General features: G+C 40.6%; 1 protein-coding gene across 5 annotated transcripts in view; it reads left to right on the top strand.

Annotated features, from left to right (window-relative positions):
• Positions 1–20654, top strand: part of LOC130290765 (protein Shroom4-like) — a 739734-nt gene that overhangs the window by 207653 nt on the left and 511427 nt on the right. For all 5 annotated transcript variants that reach the window (XM_056538830.1, XM_056538829.1, XM_056538826.1 and 2 more), the window contains one exon: positions 15067–15131. In XM_056538830.1, the coding sequence (XP_056394805.1) occupies positions 15067–15131 (65 nt within the window). The remainder of the gene's footprint in view (positions 1–15066; positions 15132–20654) is intronic.

Genomic DNA, 20654 nt, shown 5'->3' with positions numbered 1-20654 from the left:
GCGAGTTAATATATGGAGATAATAAAAAGCTTAAGCGAAATATATTGCAGAATGATAAAAAAAACACTTATCTTTTCTACTAATTACAGTCAAAATTTTAGACAAATTTGCCAGATAGTGGAAAAATATCTGCCAATAGTAGCGAATGTCATTATATAAAAATATTTGAAAATGGATATAAATGTATCTCGAAAAAAGCAAAAACCATTGGGCAGTATATTTCTCCCAGTCTTTTTAGTTCAACAGAAAATAAAGAATCTACCTGGTTAAGAGTGAAAGGAAACTATAAATGTGGACACCAGAAATATATTTGTTGTACAATTATGAAAAATAGCAAGACGTTTTTTTCCACTACAACAAAAGAAACATTTAACATGTCTGGATACATAAATTGCAACACCAATAACGTGGTGTATCTAATGACATGTGAACTATGGCAAGTTCAATATGTTGGGTGCACCACGAATCCCCTGAAGGCTAGGATCAGAAAACACCTGTCAGATATTCCTCATTTTCAATCTAGACATTTATCCATGGTAAGTAGGCACTGCGCTGAAAACCATGAGGGTGATTTTTCTGTTCTTAGCTTCTAGTGGATAGAAAAAGTTGTCCACACTATTAGGGGTGGAAATATCAAACAAAAATTACTGGATAGGGAAGTTTACTGGATAATAAAATTACAAACCAGGTACCCCCAAGGTCTTAATCAAAGACAAGATGTAATACTACATTATTAAAATTAGGACTTACTATATATATTGCAAATTTAATACCTAAAATATTTAATACCTAGAATATATCGATAATTAAATTGGATTTATATTGCTTCAGGTATTTTATCAATATTCATAAAAGCCTTTTTAAAAATATAATGAATATTATCTGACTAATTATATAGGATAAAATTATTCAAATAAACATGTGATTCTCTATACATGAGGATAATCCAGATAAATAATTTGCAATATTAATATACATGAGTCTGTTTCAGTATTTTATACATCTCCATTCTTCTTCCCATTTTTCTAACATTTGATGTTTGTCGTGTGAAATTAGCAAATTACCGTATTGTATATATTTAATAGATACTTACATATAAAATTGGTTTCTTTGTAAGCTACACAGGGATCATCATATATTGGTTTATGGTTAATTTACAGACACCACCATCTAATCTGTACATGAGAAACTTTTTATAATTGTGAATCCCATTTAATATGGGTCTTTTTGTAATGTTTGTAATTTTTAGCATGTGTTCACACAGACCATGCGTTTTTATCCTACATCACAATTGTACGGGGGACGAGCGGGTTAACTTCCAGCAGTGGGTTAACCCGGAGAGTGATTGCACTCACCGGGTACACCCTTCCTGCTGGATAGCACCCCGCCTCTCTCCCTCATAAAAGAGATTCATTCATATTGTATTGTTGTATGACTAAGGCCGCAGATTGTGGCTGAAACGCGCCACCTACCTTTCATCATGTCGTGTTACTGCTGAATAAATTTTTCGTATTGCTTGGAATCTGCGCTGGACATCTCTTCATTTTTTACAACACTGAATTTAGTACAGAGACAGAAAAAAAGTGGTATATGGTACGCTATTTGCTTGTATGTAGGCTCTTTGCAATGATAATGCCACTGAAAAAGCGTATTTGTACTCAGGAAAAACTTTTTTTTCTTTAATACACCGGCAGGTGTATAACGTGTGGTATAACACTGAATTTAGCACAGAGACCAAAAAAAAGGTAGTATATGGTACGCTATTTGCTTGTATGTAGGCCCTTTGGAATGATAAGGCCACTGTTAAGCGTATTTTTACGCAGGAAAACCTTTTTTTTCTTTAATACACCGGCAGGTGTATAACGTGTGGTATAACACTTAATTTAGCACAGAGACAGAAAAAAAGGTAGTATATGGTACGCTATTTGCTTGTATGTAGGCCCTTTGCAATGATAAGGCCACTGTTAAGCGTATTTTTACTCAGGAAAAACTTTTTTTTCTTTAATACACCGGCAGGTGTATAACGTGTGGTATAACACTGAATTTAGCACAGAGACAAAAAAAAAGGTAGTATATGGTACGCTATTTGCTTGGATGTAGGCCCTTTGGAATGATAAGGCCACTGTTAAGCGTATTTTTACGCAGGAAAACCTTTTTTTTCTTTAATACACCGGCAGGTGTATAACGTGTGGTATAACACTTAATTTAGCGCAGAGACAGAAAAAAAGGTAGTATATGGTACACTATTTGCTTGTATGTAGGCCCTTTGCAATGATAAGGCCACTGTTAAGCGTATTTTTACGCAGGGAAAGTTTTTTTTTTTTTTAGACACCGGCAGGTTAATATAATGTGTGGTATAACACTGAATTTAGCACAGAGACAGAAGAAAGGTAGTATATGGTACGCTATTTGCTTGTATGTAGGCCCTTTGCAATGATAAGGCCACTGTTAAGCGTATTTTTACGCAGGAAAACCTTTTTTTTATTTATACACTGGCAGGTTAATAAAATGTGTGGTATAACACTGAATTTAGCACAGAGACAGAAAAAAAGGTAGTATATGGTACGCTATTTGCTTGTATTTAGGCCCTTTGCAATGATAAGGTCACTATTAAGCGTATTTTTACTCAGGATTTTTTTTTTCTTTAACCCCTTAAGGACGCAGGACGTAAATGTACGTCCTGGTGCGGTGGTACTTAACGCACCAGGACGTACATTTACGTCCTAAGCATAACTGCGGGCATCGGAGCGATGCCCGTGTCATGCGAGGCTGATCCCGGCTGTGCGCGATTTGAATGAATGATCGGATCGCCCGCAGCGCTGCTGCGGGGAGACGATCATTTATAACGCCGCACGGAGGTCCCCTCTCCTTCCTCCATGCGGCTCCCGGCGTCTCTTGCTCTGGTCTGTGATCGAGCAGACCAGAGCAGAAGATGACCGAAAACACTGATCTGTTCTATGTCCTATACATAGAACAGATCAGTATTAGCAATCATGGTATTGCTATGAATAGTCCCCTATGGGGACTATTCAAGTGTAAAAAAAAAAAGTTACAAAAAAAGTGTTAATAAACGTCATTTAACCCCTTCCCTAATAAAAGTTTGAATCACCCCCCTTTTCCCATAAAAAAAATAAAACAGTGTAAATAAAAAAAAATAAACATATGTGGTATCGCCGCGTGCGAAAATGTCTGAACTATAAAAATATATCATTAATTAAACCGCATGGTCAATGGCGTACACGCAAAAAAATTCCAAAGTCCAAAAAACATATTTTTGGGCACTTTTTATACAATTAAAAAATGAATAAAAAGTGATCAAAAAGTCCGATCAAAACAAATATTGTACCAATAAAAATGATCACGGCACAAAAAATGAGTCCTCATACCGCCCTGTACGTGGAAAAATAAAAAAGTTATAGGGGTCTGAAGATGACATTTTTAAACGTATAAATATTCCTGCATGTAGTTATGATTTTTTTCAGAAGTACGACAAAATCAAACCTATATAAGTAGGGTATCATTTTAACCGTATGGACCTACAGAATAATGATAAGGTGTCATTTTTACCGAAATATGCACTGCGTAGAAACGGAAGCCCCCAAAAGTTACAAAATGGTGTTTTTTCTTCGATTTTGTTGTACAATGATTTTTTTTCCGTTTCGCCGTGAATTTTTGGGTAAAATGACTATTGTCACTGCAAAGTAGAATTGGTGACGCAAAAAATAAGTCATAATATGGATTTTTAAGGTGGAAAATTTAAAGGGTTATGATTTTTAAAAGGTAAGGAGGAAAAAACGAAAGTGCAAAAACTGAAAAACCCTGAGTCCTTAAGGGGTTAACCTTAGTTTTCCCCATCCTGCCCACCCACAATAGGCGGGGCAGAACGGGGAACCGAAGGGGACCAAACGCCGGTGTCCACTTACCCGTCCGGAGGCTGCGGGCGATGGAGATCAGTGGGCGGCGACGTCGTGCGGCAGAAGAGGACGGCTCCCTTGATCCTACGGAAGCCGGTAAGTTGCCTAGCAACATCTGGAGGGCTACAGTGGTCTATAACTGTAGCCCTTCAGATGTTGCAAAACTACAACTCCCAGCATGCCAAGACAGCTGTTTGCTGTTTGGGCATGCTGGAATATGTAGCTTTGCAACAGCTGGAGGACTGCAGTTTGAGACCACTATACAGTGGTCTCTAAACTGTACCCTCCAGATCTTGCAAAACTGCAACTCCTAGCATGCTCAAACAGCTCTTTGCTGTCTGGGCATGCTGGAATTTGTAGTTTTGCAACATCTAGAGGGTCACAGTTTGGAGATCACTGGGCAATGGTCTATAAACTGTAGCCCTCCAAATGTTGCAAAACTGCAAATCCCAGCATGCCCAAACAGCAAACAGTTGTCTCAGCATCCTGGGAGTTGTAGTTGCGTACCTCCAGCTATTGCATAACTATATCTCCCAGCATGCCCTTCGGCGATCAGTACATGCTGGGAGTTGTAGTTTTGTAACAGCTGGAGGCACACTGGTTGGTAAATACTGAGTTAGGTAACAGAACCTAACTGAAGATTTTCCAACCAGTGTGCCTCCCGCTGTTGCAAAAGTACAACTCCCAGCATGCACGATCTGTCAGTACATGCTGGGAGTTGTAGTTTTGCAACAGCTGGAGGCACATTGGTTGGAAAATAATGAGTTAGGTAACAGAATCTAACTGAAGGTTTACCAACCAGTGTGCCTCCAGCTGTTGCAAAAGTACAACTCCCAGCATGCACGATCTGTCAGTACATGCTGGGAGTTGTAGTTTTGCAACAGCTGGAGGCACACTGGTTGGAAAATACTGAGTTAGGTAACAGAACCTAACTGAAGGTTTTCCAACCAGTGTGCCTCCAGCTGTTGCAAAAGTACAACTCCTCAGTCAGTACATTCTTGGAGTTGTAGTTTTGAAACAGCTGGAGGTTTGCCCCCCCATGTGAATGTAGAGTGTACATTCACACGGACAGGTTTACAGTAAGTTTCCTGCTTCAGGTTTAGGCTGCGGTAAATTTTTTGCTGCAGCGCAAACTCCTAGCGGGAAACTCACCGTAACATGCCAGTGCGAATGTACCCTAAAAACACTACACTACACTAACACATAATAAAGGGTAAAACACTACATAAACACCCCCTTACACTGTCCCCCCCCCCCCCCCCAATAAAAATGAAAAACGTATTGTACGGCAGTGTTTCCAAAACGGAGCCTTCAGCTGTTGCAAAACAACAACTCCCAGCATTTCTGGACAGCCACTGACTGTCCAGGCATGCTGGGAATTTAGCAACAGCTGGAGGCACACTGTTTGGGAATCACTGGCGTAGAATACCCCTATGTCCACCCCTATGCAATACGTAATTTAGTCCTCAAATGCGCATGGCGCTCTCTCACTTCAGAGCCCTGTCGTGTTTCAAGGAAACAGTTTAGGGCCACATAGGGGGTATTTCCATACTCAGGAGAAATTGCACTACAAATTTTGGGGGGCTTTTTCTCCTTTTGCCTCTTATGAAAAGGAAAAGTTGGGGGCTACACCAGCCTGTTAGTGTAAAAAAAAAATTTTTTTTACACTAACATGCTGGTGTTGCCCCATACTTTTTATTTTCGCACGCAGTAAAAGGAAAAAAAGACCCCCAAAATTTGTAATGCAATTTCTCCTGAATGCGGAAATACCCCATATGTAAGCGTAAAATGCTCTGTGGGCGCACAACAAGGCTTAGGAGTGAGAGCGCACTATGTACATTTGAGACCTAAATTGGTGATTTGCACAGGGGTGGCTGATTTTACAGCGGTTTTGACATAAATGCAAAAACATAAATACCCACATGTGACCCCATTTTGGAAACTACACCCCTCACGGAACGTAACAAGGGGTATAGTGAGCCTTAACACCCCACAGGTGTTTGACGAATTTTCGTTAAATTTGGATGGGAAAATGAAAAAAAAAAGTTTTCACAAAAATGCTGGTGTTGCCCTAAATTTATCATTTTCACAAGGGAAAATAGGAAAAAAGCCCCCCAAAATTTTAACCCCATTTTGTTTTGGGTAAGAAAATGCCCCATATGTGGATGTAAAGTGCTCTGCTGGCGCACTACAATGCTCAGAAGAGAAGGAGCGCCATTGTGATTTTGAAGAGAAAATTTGTCCTGAATTGAAGGCCACGTGTGTTTACAAATCCCCATAGTGCCAGAACAATGGACCCCCCCACATGTGACCCCATTTTGGAAACTACACCCCTCATGTAATGCATTAAGGGGTACAGTGAGCATTTAGGCCCCACAGGTGTCTGACACATTTTTGGAACAGTGGTCCGTGGAAATGAAAAATTTAATTTTTCATTTGCACAGCCCACTGTTCCAAAGATTTGTCAAACGCCAGTGGGGTGTAAATACTCACTGCATCCCTTATTAAATTCTCTGAGGGGTGTAGTTTCCAAAATGGGGTCACATGTGGGGGGGTCCACTGTTCTGGCACCACGGGGGGCTTTGTAAACGCACATGGCCCCTGACTACCATTCCAAACGAATTCCCTTTCCAAAAGCTCAATGACGTTCCTTCTCTTCTGAGCATGGTAGTGCGCCAGCAGAGCATTTTACGTCCTAACATGGGGTATTTACATACTCAGAAAAGATGGGGTTACACATTTTGGGGGGCATTTTCTCCCATTACCTTTTGTAAAAATGGTAAATTTGGGGAAAAAACTGCACATCCGATTTTAATGAAAAGTCGTCAAACACCTGTGAGGTGTTAATGCTCACTGGACCCCTTGTTACGTGCCTTGAGGGGTGTAGTTTCCAAAATGGTATGCCATGTGGGTTTTTTTCTGCTGTTCTGGCACCATAGGGGCTTCCTAAATGTGACATGCCCCCCAAAAACCATTTCTGCAAAATTCCCTCTGCAAAATCCCATTGTTGCTCCTTCCCTTCTGAGTCCTCTACTGCGGCCGCCGAACACTTGACATGCACATATGAGGTTTTTCCTTAATCGAGAGAAATTGGGTTACAAATTTTGGGGGGCTTTTTCTCCTAATACCACTTTTAAAAATAAAAAAAACTCGGTCTACAAGAACATGCAAGTGTAAAAAATTACAATTTTGAATTTTCTCCTTCAATTTGCTGCTGTTCCTGTGAAACACCTAAAGGGTTAACAAACATACTGAATGTCCTTTTGGATACTTTGAGGGGTCCAGTTTTTATAATGGGGTCATTTGTGGGGTATTTCTAATTTGAAGGCCCTTCAAATCCACTTCAAATCTGAGATGGTCCCTGAAAAATTCAGATTTTGAAAATTTTGTGAAAAATTTTAGAATTTTTCACCAAGAGATGATGCAAGTGTCGACGATAATTTACCACTACCATAAAGTAGAATATGTCACGAAAAAACTATCTCGGAATCAAATTTATAAGTAAAAGCATCCCAGAGTTATTAATGCTTAAAGTGACAGTGGTCAGATTTGCTAAAAAATTCTTTCGTCCTTAGGGTCATATTGGGCTCCGTCCCCAAGGGGTTAATAACGAGCGATAACAGGTTAAAACGGCTATTAGAAAAATCCCATAGACTATAATGGGATCTTCTAATGGCCATTAGGGATTTTGTACTGGCCGTATAACTGCCGATTTCCTAACGGGCATTCAATATACGCTATACGTACGTTTTATGGAGCTATCAGCTGTTTTTTTTTTCACTTTTATGGACTGCTACAGGCACAGCCCTCAGAAGGACACAAATTATATGTTCTTTCCCCCTTATGCACTTTATATATACAAAGCACATAGGATGGCGGTCTAGTGTGTAAAGTTTTTTTAAAAATATATTTTCATTTTTTCATCACAGTTTTAAGGGAAGTGAATTAGTCAATTTTTAATATATCTCACACATTCATCAGTGCAATAGTTACATAGTAGTTACATAGTTATAATATATTAGAAGAAGTGAGACACCAAGAAAATACCAGCTACTGTGTAATACACAGATCGGTGCAGTGTATATATATATATATATATATATATATATATATATATATATATATATATATAATCTCTTATATCCAGGGGCAGACTGACATATCTTGCACCCAGGCCCTGGCCGACAGTGCTTCTGCACTACAACTACATAAAGGGGGCTGCTGCACTACAACTACCTAAAGGGGGCTTCTGCACTACAACTACCTGATGGGGTCTGCTGCACTACAACTACCTAAAGGGGGCTGTTGCACTACAACTACAGAAATGGGGCTGCCACTACAAATACCTAAAGGGGGGGGGGGGATGCTGCACTACAACTACCTAAAGGGGGCTGTTGCACTACAACTACAGAAATGGGGCTGCCACTACAAATACCTAAAGGGGGGGATGCTGCACTACAACTAACTAAAGGGAGCCGCTACCACTATCTAAACAGAGATTGATACATCTGGGTGGGCTGCAACTATATACAGGGGACAGCTATCAACAGGGGGGGCTACCTACAGATGGCACCTACCTATTTGGGGCACCTGTGTTATGGGTAGAACTAGGTAAAGGGACCTGTCTACTTGATGGGGGGACATACCTACTCTTCCCCAACACACTTATCTACCTAGTCTACTGTGTGAGACACCAAGGGGGTTATTATTACTGTTCGGGGCACTATAGGTGCTGGAAAAGTGCAGAGCCTAAAATGTTTTTCTGGCAGGTTCTATGGAGACGAAGAAAAAGAAGAGTGAACGACTCCAATTAGAGAAGACGTCACCTGATGTAACTGTATGTAATCACTGCAAATCCTGTGTAGAGCTAGTGTCTACCACTATATGGTCACAGTATGGGGGGGGGTATATTTCCTCCTAGTATTTTTGTATTATTGGTAATATTTGTCCTAGAGTTCTGAATTTGGTCACTAACAGTATAATGGTAATATATAAGGTGATAATATTCCTCATTTTAAACTGGTATTATAGGTACTATTGGTCAGTATACAGGATTTGGTCAGTAACAGTATGATGGTTATATGTATGGTGATGATATTTCCTCCTTATATACCGGTGTCAATTTATAGTTATTTTAGTGGTACATGTGTTTATCACAGGAAATTGTGTTAGCTAGGTTAATGTGTGTGTGTGTATATATATATATATATATATATATATATATATATATATTTTTTCCCCATTGTGTACCCTATTATACTCAATTATAATTAACATTTGGCCACTCCCCATTGTGGCTGTGCCTTCACATAGCCACACCCATTACCGAATTGGGCTGCTTAATCTAAAATACCCAGGCCTATTTTTGGTCCCAGTCCGGCCCTGTATATATATATATATATATATATATATATATATATATATATATATATAAAGCAAAATCATCTGTAGTTGCAGTATCTTGTAATACCTTTTTTATTGGACTAACAAGATTTTTTAGAGACAAGCTTTCGGGATTCCTCCCTTTCTCAAGTCATAAGCATTTCTGAGCTCACAAGAGGAGAACACACGTTCTACACTAATTTAATACATCTATCTATATGTGTCTCCCTCCTTCCTCAGGTCCGAGTTACAGTGTGTGGATACAGTACTTTATATATACATATTTCCATGAATACATTAACCCATTAAACATTTAAAGTTTGCTGGGTCTGAATGCCATTGGAGGTGTCAGCCTCCAGGGTCTATTGGTGTTGTATAGGAATGAATGAGCTAGATCTATAACATTATGATTGTTTCCCGTTGAAATCAATGGGGCCATTTTGGTCTATGGAGATCTTGCGGCAAACAGGATAGAAAGCTAAACAGCAGGGTCCTGGTAGTAATGTGGATGGGAGACCCTGGTGTGGCTTCCATTCTGGGGTTGATATACAGTGTTGGGATTATACTTTAATTAGGGTAGACAAATATGGGTCAATTGATAGTTACGAAAGTGTTTGAACCGTGGGAACTAGGTACATTTAAACAGGAGGTAATGTGTGGTATCCAATTGACCTAGTTCCCAAAGTTCAAAAAATCATGTCTATCCTAATTAACCCTTTAAGGACCCAGCCATTTTACACCTTAGGACCTGGCCATTTTTTGCACATCTGACCACTGTCACTTTAAACATTAATAACTCTGGAATGCTTTTAGTTATCATTCTGATTCCGAGATTGTTTTTTCGTGACATATTCTACTTTAACATAGTGGTAAAATTTTGTGGTAACTTGCATCCTTTCTTGGTGAAAAATCCCAAAATTTGATGAAAAATTAGAAAATTTAGCATTTTTCTAACTTTGAAGCTCTCTGCTTGTAAGGAAAATGGATATTCCAAAGAAATTTTTTTATTCCCATATACAATATGTCCACTTTATGTTTGCATCATAAAATTTACGTGTTTTTACTTTTGGAAGACACCAGAGGGCTTCAAAGTTCAGCAGCAATTTTCCAATTTTTCACAAAATTTCCAAACTCACAATTTTTCAGGGACCAGTTCAGGTTTGAAGTGGATTTGAAGGGTCTTCATATTAGAAATACCCCACAAATGACCCCATTATAAAAACTGTACCCCCCAAAGTATTCAAAATGACTTTCAGTCAGCGATTTAACCCTTTAGGTGTTTCACAGGAATAGCAGCAAAGTGAAGGAGAAAATTCACAATCTTCATTTTTTACACTCGCATGTTCTTGTAGACCCAATTTTAGAATTTTTACAAGGAGTAAAAGGGGAAAATGTATACCAATTTCTCTTGAGTAAGCACATACCTCATATGTTTATGTAAAGTGTTCGGCGGGCGCAGTAGAGGGCTCAAAAGCGAAGGAACGACAAGGGGATTTTGGAGAGTACGTTTTTTTGAAATGCATGTTGCATTTAGGAAGCCCCTATGGTGCCATAACAGCAAAAAAAAAAACACATGGCATACCATTTTGGAAACTTGAGGTATGTAACAAGGAATAAAGTGAGCCTTAATACCCCACACGTGTTTCACGACTTTTGCATATGTAAAAAAATAAAAATGAAATTTCATTAAAATGTGTGTTTCCCCCCAAATTTGACATTTTTGCAAGGGTTAATAGCAGAAAATACCCCCAAAAAATTGTAACCCCATCTCTTCTGAGTATGAAGGTACCCCATAAGTTGACCTGAAGTGTACTATGGGTGAACTACAATGCTCGGAAGAGAAGGAGTCATATTTAGCTTTTTGAGAGCAAATTTTGCATGTCGCATTTAGGAAGCCCCTATGGTGCCAGAACAGCAAAAAAAAAAACACATGGCATACCATTTTGGAAACTAGACCCCTTGAGGAACGTAACAAGAAATAAAGTGAGCCTTAATACCCCACAGGGGTTTCACGACTTTTGCATACGTAAAAAAAAAATGCACTGAAAAGTGTGTTTCCCCCCCAAATTTCACATTTTTGCAAGGGTTAATAGCACAAAATACCCCCCAAAATTTGTAACCCCATCTCTTCTGAGTATGGAGATACCCTATAAGTTGACCTGAAGTGCACTACAGGCGAACTACAATGCTCAGAAGAGAAGGAGTCATATTTGGCTTTTTGAGAGCAAATTTTGCTCAGGGGGCATGTCGCATTTAAGAAGCCCCTATGGTGCCAGAACAGAAAAATAACCCCCACATGGCATACCATTTTGGAAAATAGACCCCTTGAGGAACGTAACAAGGCGTAAAGTGAGCATTTACCCCCCACTGGTGTCTGTCAGATATTTTGGAACAGTGGGCTGTACAAAATTTTTAATTTGCACAGCCCACTGTTCCAAAGATCTGTCAGACACCAGTGGGGTGTAAATTCTCACTGCACCCCTCATAACATTCCGTGAGGGGTGTAGTTTCCGAAATGGGGTCATATGTGTTTTTTTTTTTTTTTGCGTTTGTCAAAACCGCTGTAACAATCAGCCACCCCTGTGCAAATCACCTCAAATGTACATGGTGCACTCTCCCTTCTGGGCGCCCCCAGAGCACTTTACGCCCACGTTACATTGCATTACAAATTTTGGGGGGATTTTTTCCCCTTTACCTCTTGTCAAAATGAAAAGTATAGGGCAACACCAGCATGTTTAGTGTAAAAAATTTATTTTTTTACACTAACATGCTGGTGTAGACCCCAACTTCACCTTTTCATAAGGGGTGAAAGGAGAAAAAGACCCCCAAAATTTGTTAGGCAATTTCTCCCGAGTATGGCGATACCCCATATGTGACCCTAAACTGTTGCCTTGAAATACGACAGGGCTCCAAAGTGAGAGCACCATGCACATTTGAGGCCTGAATTAGGGATTTGCATAGGGGTGGACATAGGGGTATTCTACGCCAATGATTCCCAAACAGGATGCCGCCAGCTGTTGCAAAACTCCCAGCATGCTTGGACAGTCAACGGCTGTCCGGCAATACTGGGAGTTGTTGTTTTGCAACAGATGGAGGCTCCATTTTGGAAAGAGTGGCGTACCAGACGTTTTTCATTTTTATTGGGGATGGGGGCTGTGTAGGGGTATGTGTATATGTAGTGTTTTTTACTTTTTATTTTATTTTGGTGTAGTGTAGTGTTTTTAGGGTACAGTCACACGGGCGGGGGATTACAGCGAGTTTCCCGCTGCGAGTTTGAGCTGCCGCGCAAAATTTGCTGCATCGCAAACTTGCATCCTGATACTCACTGTAAGCCCCCTGCCCATGTGAATGTACCCTGTACATTCACAGGGGGGGACCTCCAGCTGTTGCAAAACTACAACTCCCAATCCCAGCATGCACAGTCTATCAGTGCATGCTGGTAGTTATAGTTTTGCAACAGCTGGAGGCACATGGGTTGGGAAACACTGAGTTAGGAAACAGACAATGTTTCCCAACCAGTGTGCCTCCAGCTGTTGCAAAACCACAACTCCCAAACATTCTCAGGCATGCTTTGAGTAGTAGTTCGGCAACATCTTTAGAGCCAGATGTTGCCGAACTACAACTCCCAGCAGGCTTGGAGTTGTAGTTTTGCAACATCTGGAGGACTACAGTTTGCAGACCACTAATACAGTGGTTCCCAATCTGTGCCCTTCCAGATGTTGCAAAACTACAACTCCCAGTATGCCAAACCTGTCCAGGCATGCTGGGAGTTGTAGTTCTGCAACATCTGAAGGGCCAGATGTTACAGAACTACAACTCCCAGCATGCCTGGACAGTAAGGGTATGCTGATAATGTGTAGTTTTGCAACATCTGGAAGGGCACAGTGGTCTCCAAACTGTGGACCTCCAGAAGTTGCAAAACTGCAACTCCCAGCATGCCAGATGCCAATGGCTGTCTGGACATGCTGGGAGTTGTAGTATACAGGGCGACGTGCATTGCTGTAAAGGGCCTGACCGCGGCTGAAGATCCACTCACCTGTCGCCGCCGCCGTCTTCATCCAGGTCTTCAGGGACGAGGTAAGTACCGGGGCCGGGCACCAGCACTCCCCCGTCCCTCGCCGCATCCTCCGGCCTTCCTCCCGTCCTCTCCGGACTTCCAGGGGCCGGGCATGGCGGGAGGAAGTAACTGGCCCCCCCCTGCAATTTGTCGGTTAACTAACCGACGGATCGCAGGGGATAGGAGGAGGTGGCAGGCTTGCCACCTCGCTCCTATACTTTAGCATGGTCCTGGCTGTCTGTGACAACCGGGATCATGCAAAATTACCGGGCGGTCGGGTCCCAGAGACCCGATCAGCCCGGTATCGCCGCAGATCGCAAGGGCGATTTCCCTTGCGATTGCCGATATGGGGGGCCTACATGGCCCCCCTCGGCATTTGCCCTGGATGCCTGCTGAAGCATTTCAGCAAGCATCCGGTTCCGATCTCTGCCCGGTGCGTGGCAGGGACCGGAAAACGCCAGGACGCTTTAAGCCCAGGGTGCGGGGATGTCCCCGTACGTCCTGGGTCCTTAAGAGGTTAAAGTATAATTCCAACACTGTATATCAATCCGGGAATTGAACCTACACCAGGGTCTCCCATCCATGTTACTACCAGGACCCTGCTGTTTAGCTTTCTACCCAGTTTGCCACAAGATCGTCATAAACCACAATGGGCCCATTGATTTCAATGGGCAAAAAAATCACAATGTTATAGATCTAGCCAATTCTTTCCTATACACCACCAATAGACCCTGGAGGCTGACGTCATACTCAGCATCCAATGGCATTCAGACCCGGCAAACTTCAAATGTTTAATGGGTTAATGTATTCATGGAAATATGTATATGTAAAGTACTGTATCCACACACTTTAACTCGGACCTGAGGAAAGAGGTAGCCCTTCAGAAACGTGTAGTCCTACCATGTATTGCCACTTTTTATGATTTTCAATAAAAAGCAATTACGAAACTATACCCGACTCCTGTGTCACCACGCCGGTGAAGCGTTCCAGTGCCGAAGTCGGATATTCACTGAAAGGTCAAGGAAACCCCTGCTGGGATTCCCACCTCCCACATCTGTACTTCTGTAGAAGAAACCCTACGACAGAAATAAACCTGTCTGTGACCGAAATTACAGTGCGACAGAAAACCCTGTAACAGAAATTACCGTGCGATAGAATCATGCAACAGAAATTACCGTGCAACAGAACCATGCGACAAAATGTACCGTGTGACAGAATTTTTCCCTGTTACTAAAAATATTGGGTAAAGTGCGATAGATTAGTAAATACCAAGTGAAAAAAAGGTTGAAAACACAAAAAAGAAACACAGACACTTCACTCTTACTAAATGAGGGCCAATGTGTCAGTTTTACCATAAAGTGTACTGCATAAGTACCAAACCCCTCAGTTTTACTATAGATTTCTGCCCACAAGTAATATTTTTTGGGTTTTGTTGTACATTTTATGGTAGAATCAAAGATGTCCTTACAAAGTCCAATTGGTCTTGCAAGAAAAAAGCCATCATTGGGTCTGTAGGTGGAGAAATAAAAGAGTTAGGAAAAAACAAAAATGCTAAATGGTCTGTGTCCCTAAAGGGTTAATTGTTGGTATATTTCTGAGGGATTACATAAACCTTTTTAGTTCTAGAGCTCAGAAACAGACTAGAAAATGTCTTTGTTTTGATTTAATTTCCTTTTTGTTTTTCATCACTGTACTGTGGAATGTTGAAAACAGGATATATCCTTGATGGATTGGAACAAGCATATGAAAATCCACAGGAAGTGCAGCCAATCTGTGAGGTGAGACGTTTGTATATTTAACAATGAAGCCAACTAAATTAAGAATGTATCAGTAAAGTAGAAAATTGTGATCAGTAAATATCGTTAGAATCATTATATATATAATTATGAAAATATGAAAAAAATGTTTTAGAAATTATCATCTGTTACATATGCTTTTTGTTTGTACCCTTACATTTAACCCCTTAAGGACCCAGCCATTTTTTGCACATCTGACCACGGTCACTTTAAGCATTAATAACTCTGGGATGCTTTTACTTTTCATTCTGATTCCGAGATTGTTTTTTCGTGACATATTATACTTCATGTTAGTGGTACATTTTTGTTGATACTTGCATCATTTCTTGGTGAAAAATTCCAAAATTTTATGAAAAAATTGAAAATTTTGAATTTTTCTAACTTTGTAGCTCTCTGCTTGTAAGGAAAACAGACATTCCAAATATATGATATATTGATTCACAAATAAAATATGTCTACTTTATATTTTCATCATAAAGTTGACATGTTTTTACTTTTTGAAGACATCAGAGGGCTTCAAAGTTCAGCAGCAATTTTCCGATTTTTCACAAAATTTTCAAAATCTGAATTTTTCTGTTACCAGTTCAGGTTTGAAGTGGATTTGAAGGGCCTTCATATTAGAAATACCCCACAAATGACCACATTATAAAAACTGCACTACTCAAAGTATCGAAAATGACATTCAGTAAGTGTGTTAACCCTTTAGGTGTTTCGCAGAAATAGCAGCAAAGTGAAGGAGAAAATTCAAAATCTTCATTTTTTACACTCGCATGTTCTAGTAGACCCAGTTTTTGAATTTTTACAAGGAGTAATAGAAGAAAAAGCCCCCCAAAATTTGTAACCCAATTTCTCTCGAGTAAGGAAATACCTCATATTAACAACTCAGCTTCAGCATCTCATAAGTACTGAATGGATTAAGATTTTTTAATAGAAGTAATATACAAATCTGTTTAACTTTCTGGAGCCAGTTGACATATAAAAAAAAGTTTTTTCCTGGAATACCCCTTTACGGAACATAATGGAAGATTTATCAAAACCTGTGCAAAGGAAAAGGTGTCCAGTTGCCCATAGCAACCAATCAGATTGCTTCTTTCATTTTTCAAAGGCCTTGTTAAAAATGAAAGAAGCAATCTGATTGGTTGCTATGGGCAACTCAGAAACTTTTCCTGGAAAAGCTGCTGCGTTGCCCATAGCAACCAATCAGATCGCTTCTTTCATTTTGCAGAGGCCTTGTGAAAAATGAAAGAAGCGATCTGATTGGTTGCTATGGGCAACTCAGCAGCTTTTCCAGGAAAGTAAAGTTAAACCACAATACTGTAACACTCCATCCCACCCCAGAACTCGAACCACCTCACGGTCACCCATCCACTGTACTGCTGAGACCCTCCTGCTTATCTTACAGTTTTACATACCGTGAGATCCCCATAGACAACAATGGGCCTATTGGTTTCCATGGGAAAAAAATCACAGAGTTAATGCACTAGCCCATTAGTTCCCTATACCATTAAAGGGAGGGCTCAGTATTCGGGAATATGCAATTTTCGCATATACGCATAAATTTTCACAAATGTGCATAGAAAAAACGGATATAATGAATATGCTAATTTGTGCATATATGACGAATATTCGGCCATATATTCAAGAAATAAATTCCTATAGATCATCCAAAGATGAGCCAAAAAATACCCATTCTTCCCATATACCCTAAGGACGTGAGTTAAAAATGCAATCTTTATTGTATTGTACGCACGCAATTTATATTAAAATACTAGGAGCCACTGTAATCCACTTTCCTAATAAATGTGAAATGACCAACTGGTTCAGTATTGGATGTTGATTACACCAGATAGCGGTGCCTGCAGAACACCACTAAACTGGATACTTGGACAGATGGCTGCCTATATTAAAATCGTTCACACTGCCCCCCTCGACATGTTTCGCTGGATCACCAGCTTTATAAAGAGGTAAGCGGGTGCCCGCTTACCTCTTGATAAAGCTGGTGATCCAGCGAAACATGTCGAGGGGGGCAGTGTGAACGATTTTAATATAGGCAGCCATCTGTCCAAGTATGTCCCCTATGGTGCCAGAACAGCAGAAAACCCCCACATGGCATACCATTGTGGAAACTACACCCCTCAAGGCACGTAACAATGGGTCCAGTGAGCCTTAACACCCCACAGGTATTTGACGACTTTTCGTTAAAGTCGGATGTGTAAATGTAAAAAAAAAATGTCACTACAGGGCAATTCCCCCCCCCCCAAATCTAACATTTTTACAAAGGGTACATGGAGAAAATGCCCCCCAATTTTTAACCCCATCTCTGCTGAGTATGGAAATACCCCATGTTAGGATGTAAAATGCTCTGGGGGGAACTACAATGCTCAGAAGAGAAGGAGTCACATTTGGCTTTTGGAAAGCAAATTTTGCTGAACTTACTTTTGGGGGGGCATGTCACATTTAGGAAGCCCCTATGGTGCCACAACAGCAAAAAAAGAAAAGAAAAAAAAAACACATGGCATACTATTTTGGAATACAAGGGATACAGTGAGCCTTAACACCGCACAGGTGTTTGACGACTTTTTGTTAAAGTTGGATGTGTGAATGAAAAAATTTTTTATCACTAAAATGCAGTTTCTTCCCCAAATTTTACATTTTTACAAGGGGTAATAGTAGAAAATGACCCCCAAAATTTGTAACCCCATTTCTTCTGAGTATGGAAATACTCCATGTGTGGACGTCAAGTGCTCTGCTGGCGCACTACAATGCTCAGAAGAGGAGGAGCGCCATTGAGCTTTTGGAGAGAGAATTTGTTTGGAATGGAAGTCAGGGGCCATGTGCGTTTTCAAAGCCCCCCATGGTGCCAGAACAGTGGACCCCCCCACATGTGACCCCATTTTGAAAAACTACACCCCTCACAGAATTTTAATAAGGGTGCAGTGAGTATTTACACCCCACTGGCATTTGACAGATCTTTGGAACAGTGGGCTGTGCAACTTAAAAATTACATTTTTCATTTTCACGGACCACTGTTCTAAAAATATGTCAGACATCTGTGGGGGGTAAATGCTCACTGCATTATTACGTGAGGGGTGTAGTTTCCAAAATGGGGTCACATGTGGGCGGGGGGTCCATTGTTCTGGCACTATGGGGGCTTTGTAAATACACATGGCCTTCAATTCCGGACCAATTTTCTCTTCAAAATCCCAATTTTGGTGCAAGAAGATGCTGAAAAGAAATGTTCTCCAGACAGCAGCAAGAACGAGCATAGAGATTGGGAAAAGCTGAGTACATGAGAGCGTAGGATTTGCAGGAATCGGGAAAAGTTGAGTACATGAGAGAGTAGGTTTTGCAGGAATCTGGAAAAGCTGGGTACATGAGTGTAGGATTTGCAGTAATCTGGAAAAGCTGAGTAGATTCTGGAAAAGCTGAGTACATGAAAGCATAGGTTTTGCAGGAATCGGGAAAGCTGAGTACATGAGAGCGTAGGTTTTGCAGGAATCTGGAAAAGCTGGGTATATGAGTGTAAGATTTGCAGGAATCTGGAAAAGCTGAGTAGATTCTGAAAAAGTTGAGTACATGAGAGATTAGGGTTTGTGAAGAAGTGTGTCCAGGCCATCCGGGGATTAGGGTTTGCAAAGATGTGTGTCCTGGAAAAGCTGGATACATGAGAGATTAGAGTTTGTGAAGAAGTGTGTCCGGGCCGTCCGGGGATTAGGGTTTGCAAAAATGTGTGTCTTGGAAACGCTGGGTACATGATAGATTAGGGTTTGTGAAGAAGTGTGTCCAGGCCGTCTGGGGATTAGGGTTTGCAAAGATGTGTGCCCTGGAAAAGCTGGGTACATGAGAGATTAGGGTTTGTAAAGAAGTAAAGATGTGTGTCCTGGAAAAGCTGGGTACATGACAGATTAGGGTGAAACTGTGTGATCTGTGCATTTAGCAGAGCGGAACTGCACACACCCTCCCATCAACCAATCACAGTGTCTGTGCTGGCAGCTCTGCTGACTCAGCACTTTCATTTTTGTCTGAGGGATGACATCGTTTAGGATGACAGAGTTTTGGATGAGAGCTGTTTTGGCTGACGCCTGATGGAGATTGGTCCGAGGGATGAGGCGGGACGCTGTTTTGGCTGAAGGAGGAGGGAGGTACGGCTGACAACTGACGGAGATACATCTGACAACTGACGATGTCCTAAAATGGACATTGTATTTTCTACATCAATCATAACAAGTGTTCTCCCGTTTAATACATAATTCCAGCCCTGATTTTTCTTCCCCATGTGCATAACCTTACATTTATCAGTGTTGAACCTCATCTGCCACATCTCAGCCCAAACCTCCAACCTATCCAGATCCATTTGTAACAGTTCACAGTCCTCTATTCTGCTAACCACTTTACAGAATTTAGTATCATCTGCAAAGATTGCTACTTAATATTCAACCCCTCTACAAGGTCATTAATGAATATATTAAATAGGACAGGACCCAAAGACGGACCCCTGTGGTACCCCACTAGTAACAGTCACCCAATAAGAATAAGTACCATTAATAACCACCCTCTGTTTCCTATCACTGAGCCAGTTACTTACCCACTTACACATAAATTCTCCCCATCCCAATCCTTCTCATTTTATATACCAAACTTTTATGAGGCACTGTATCAAATGCTTTGGAAAAATCCAGATATATGACATCCAGCGATTGCCCCTGGTCCAGTCTGGAGTTCACCTCCTCATAAAAGCTGATCAGGTTAGTTTGACAGGACCGATCCCTCATAAAGCCATGCTGATATGGAGTCAAACATTTATTTTTATCAAGATATTCCAAAATAGGATCTCTTAGAAAACCCTTAAACAATTTTTTTCCAAGGAGGTTAAACTAACAGGTGTATAATTCCCGGGGGCACTTTTTGACCCCTTTTTAAATGTTGGCACCACATTTGCCATGCGCCAGTCCTGGGGAACAGTCCCTGCCCCTATAGAGTTCCTGAATATAAAAAAATAGGGGTCTGTCTATTACATTACTTAATTCCTTTAGATCACGGGGGTGAATGTCATCTCGACCTTGTGATTTGTCTCTTTCAATTTTTTTGTAGGCGGCACTGTACTTTTTCCTGGGTTAGACAGGTGACCTGTACTGAGGAGTTTACCTTATCTCGCTGTATTTCACCTGGCATTTCATTTTCCTAGGTGAATACAGTGGAGAAGAATTTGTTTAAACCCTTATGGACCAAGCCCATTTTCACCTTAAGTAACAGAGCGTTTTTTGAACATCTGACCACTGTCATTTTAAATATTAATAACTCTGGGATACTTTTACTTTTCATTCTGATTATGAGAATGTTTTTTCGTGACGTATTCTAATTTATGTTAGTGGTAAATTTTTGTCGATACTTGCATTAATTCTTGGTGAAAAAATCAAAAATTTTATGAAAAAATAGAAAATTTTGCATTTTTCTACCTTTGAAGGTCTCTGCTTGTAAGGAAAATAGACATTCCAAATAAATTAT

This window comes from Hyla sarda, chromosome 9 (assembly GCF_029499605.1).
Source record: "Hyla sarda isolate aHylSar1 chromosome 9, aHylSar1.hap1, whole genome shotgun sequence".
In the NCBI taxonomy this organism is placed as follows: domain Eukaryota; kingdom Metazoa; phylum Chordata; class Amphibia; order Anura; family Hylidae; genus Hyla; species Hyla sarda.
The sequence above is the reverse complement of the archived record's forward strand: the minus strand, read 5'-3'. Positions and strand labels throughout refer to the sequence as shown.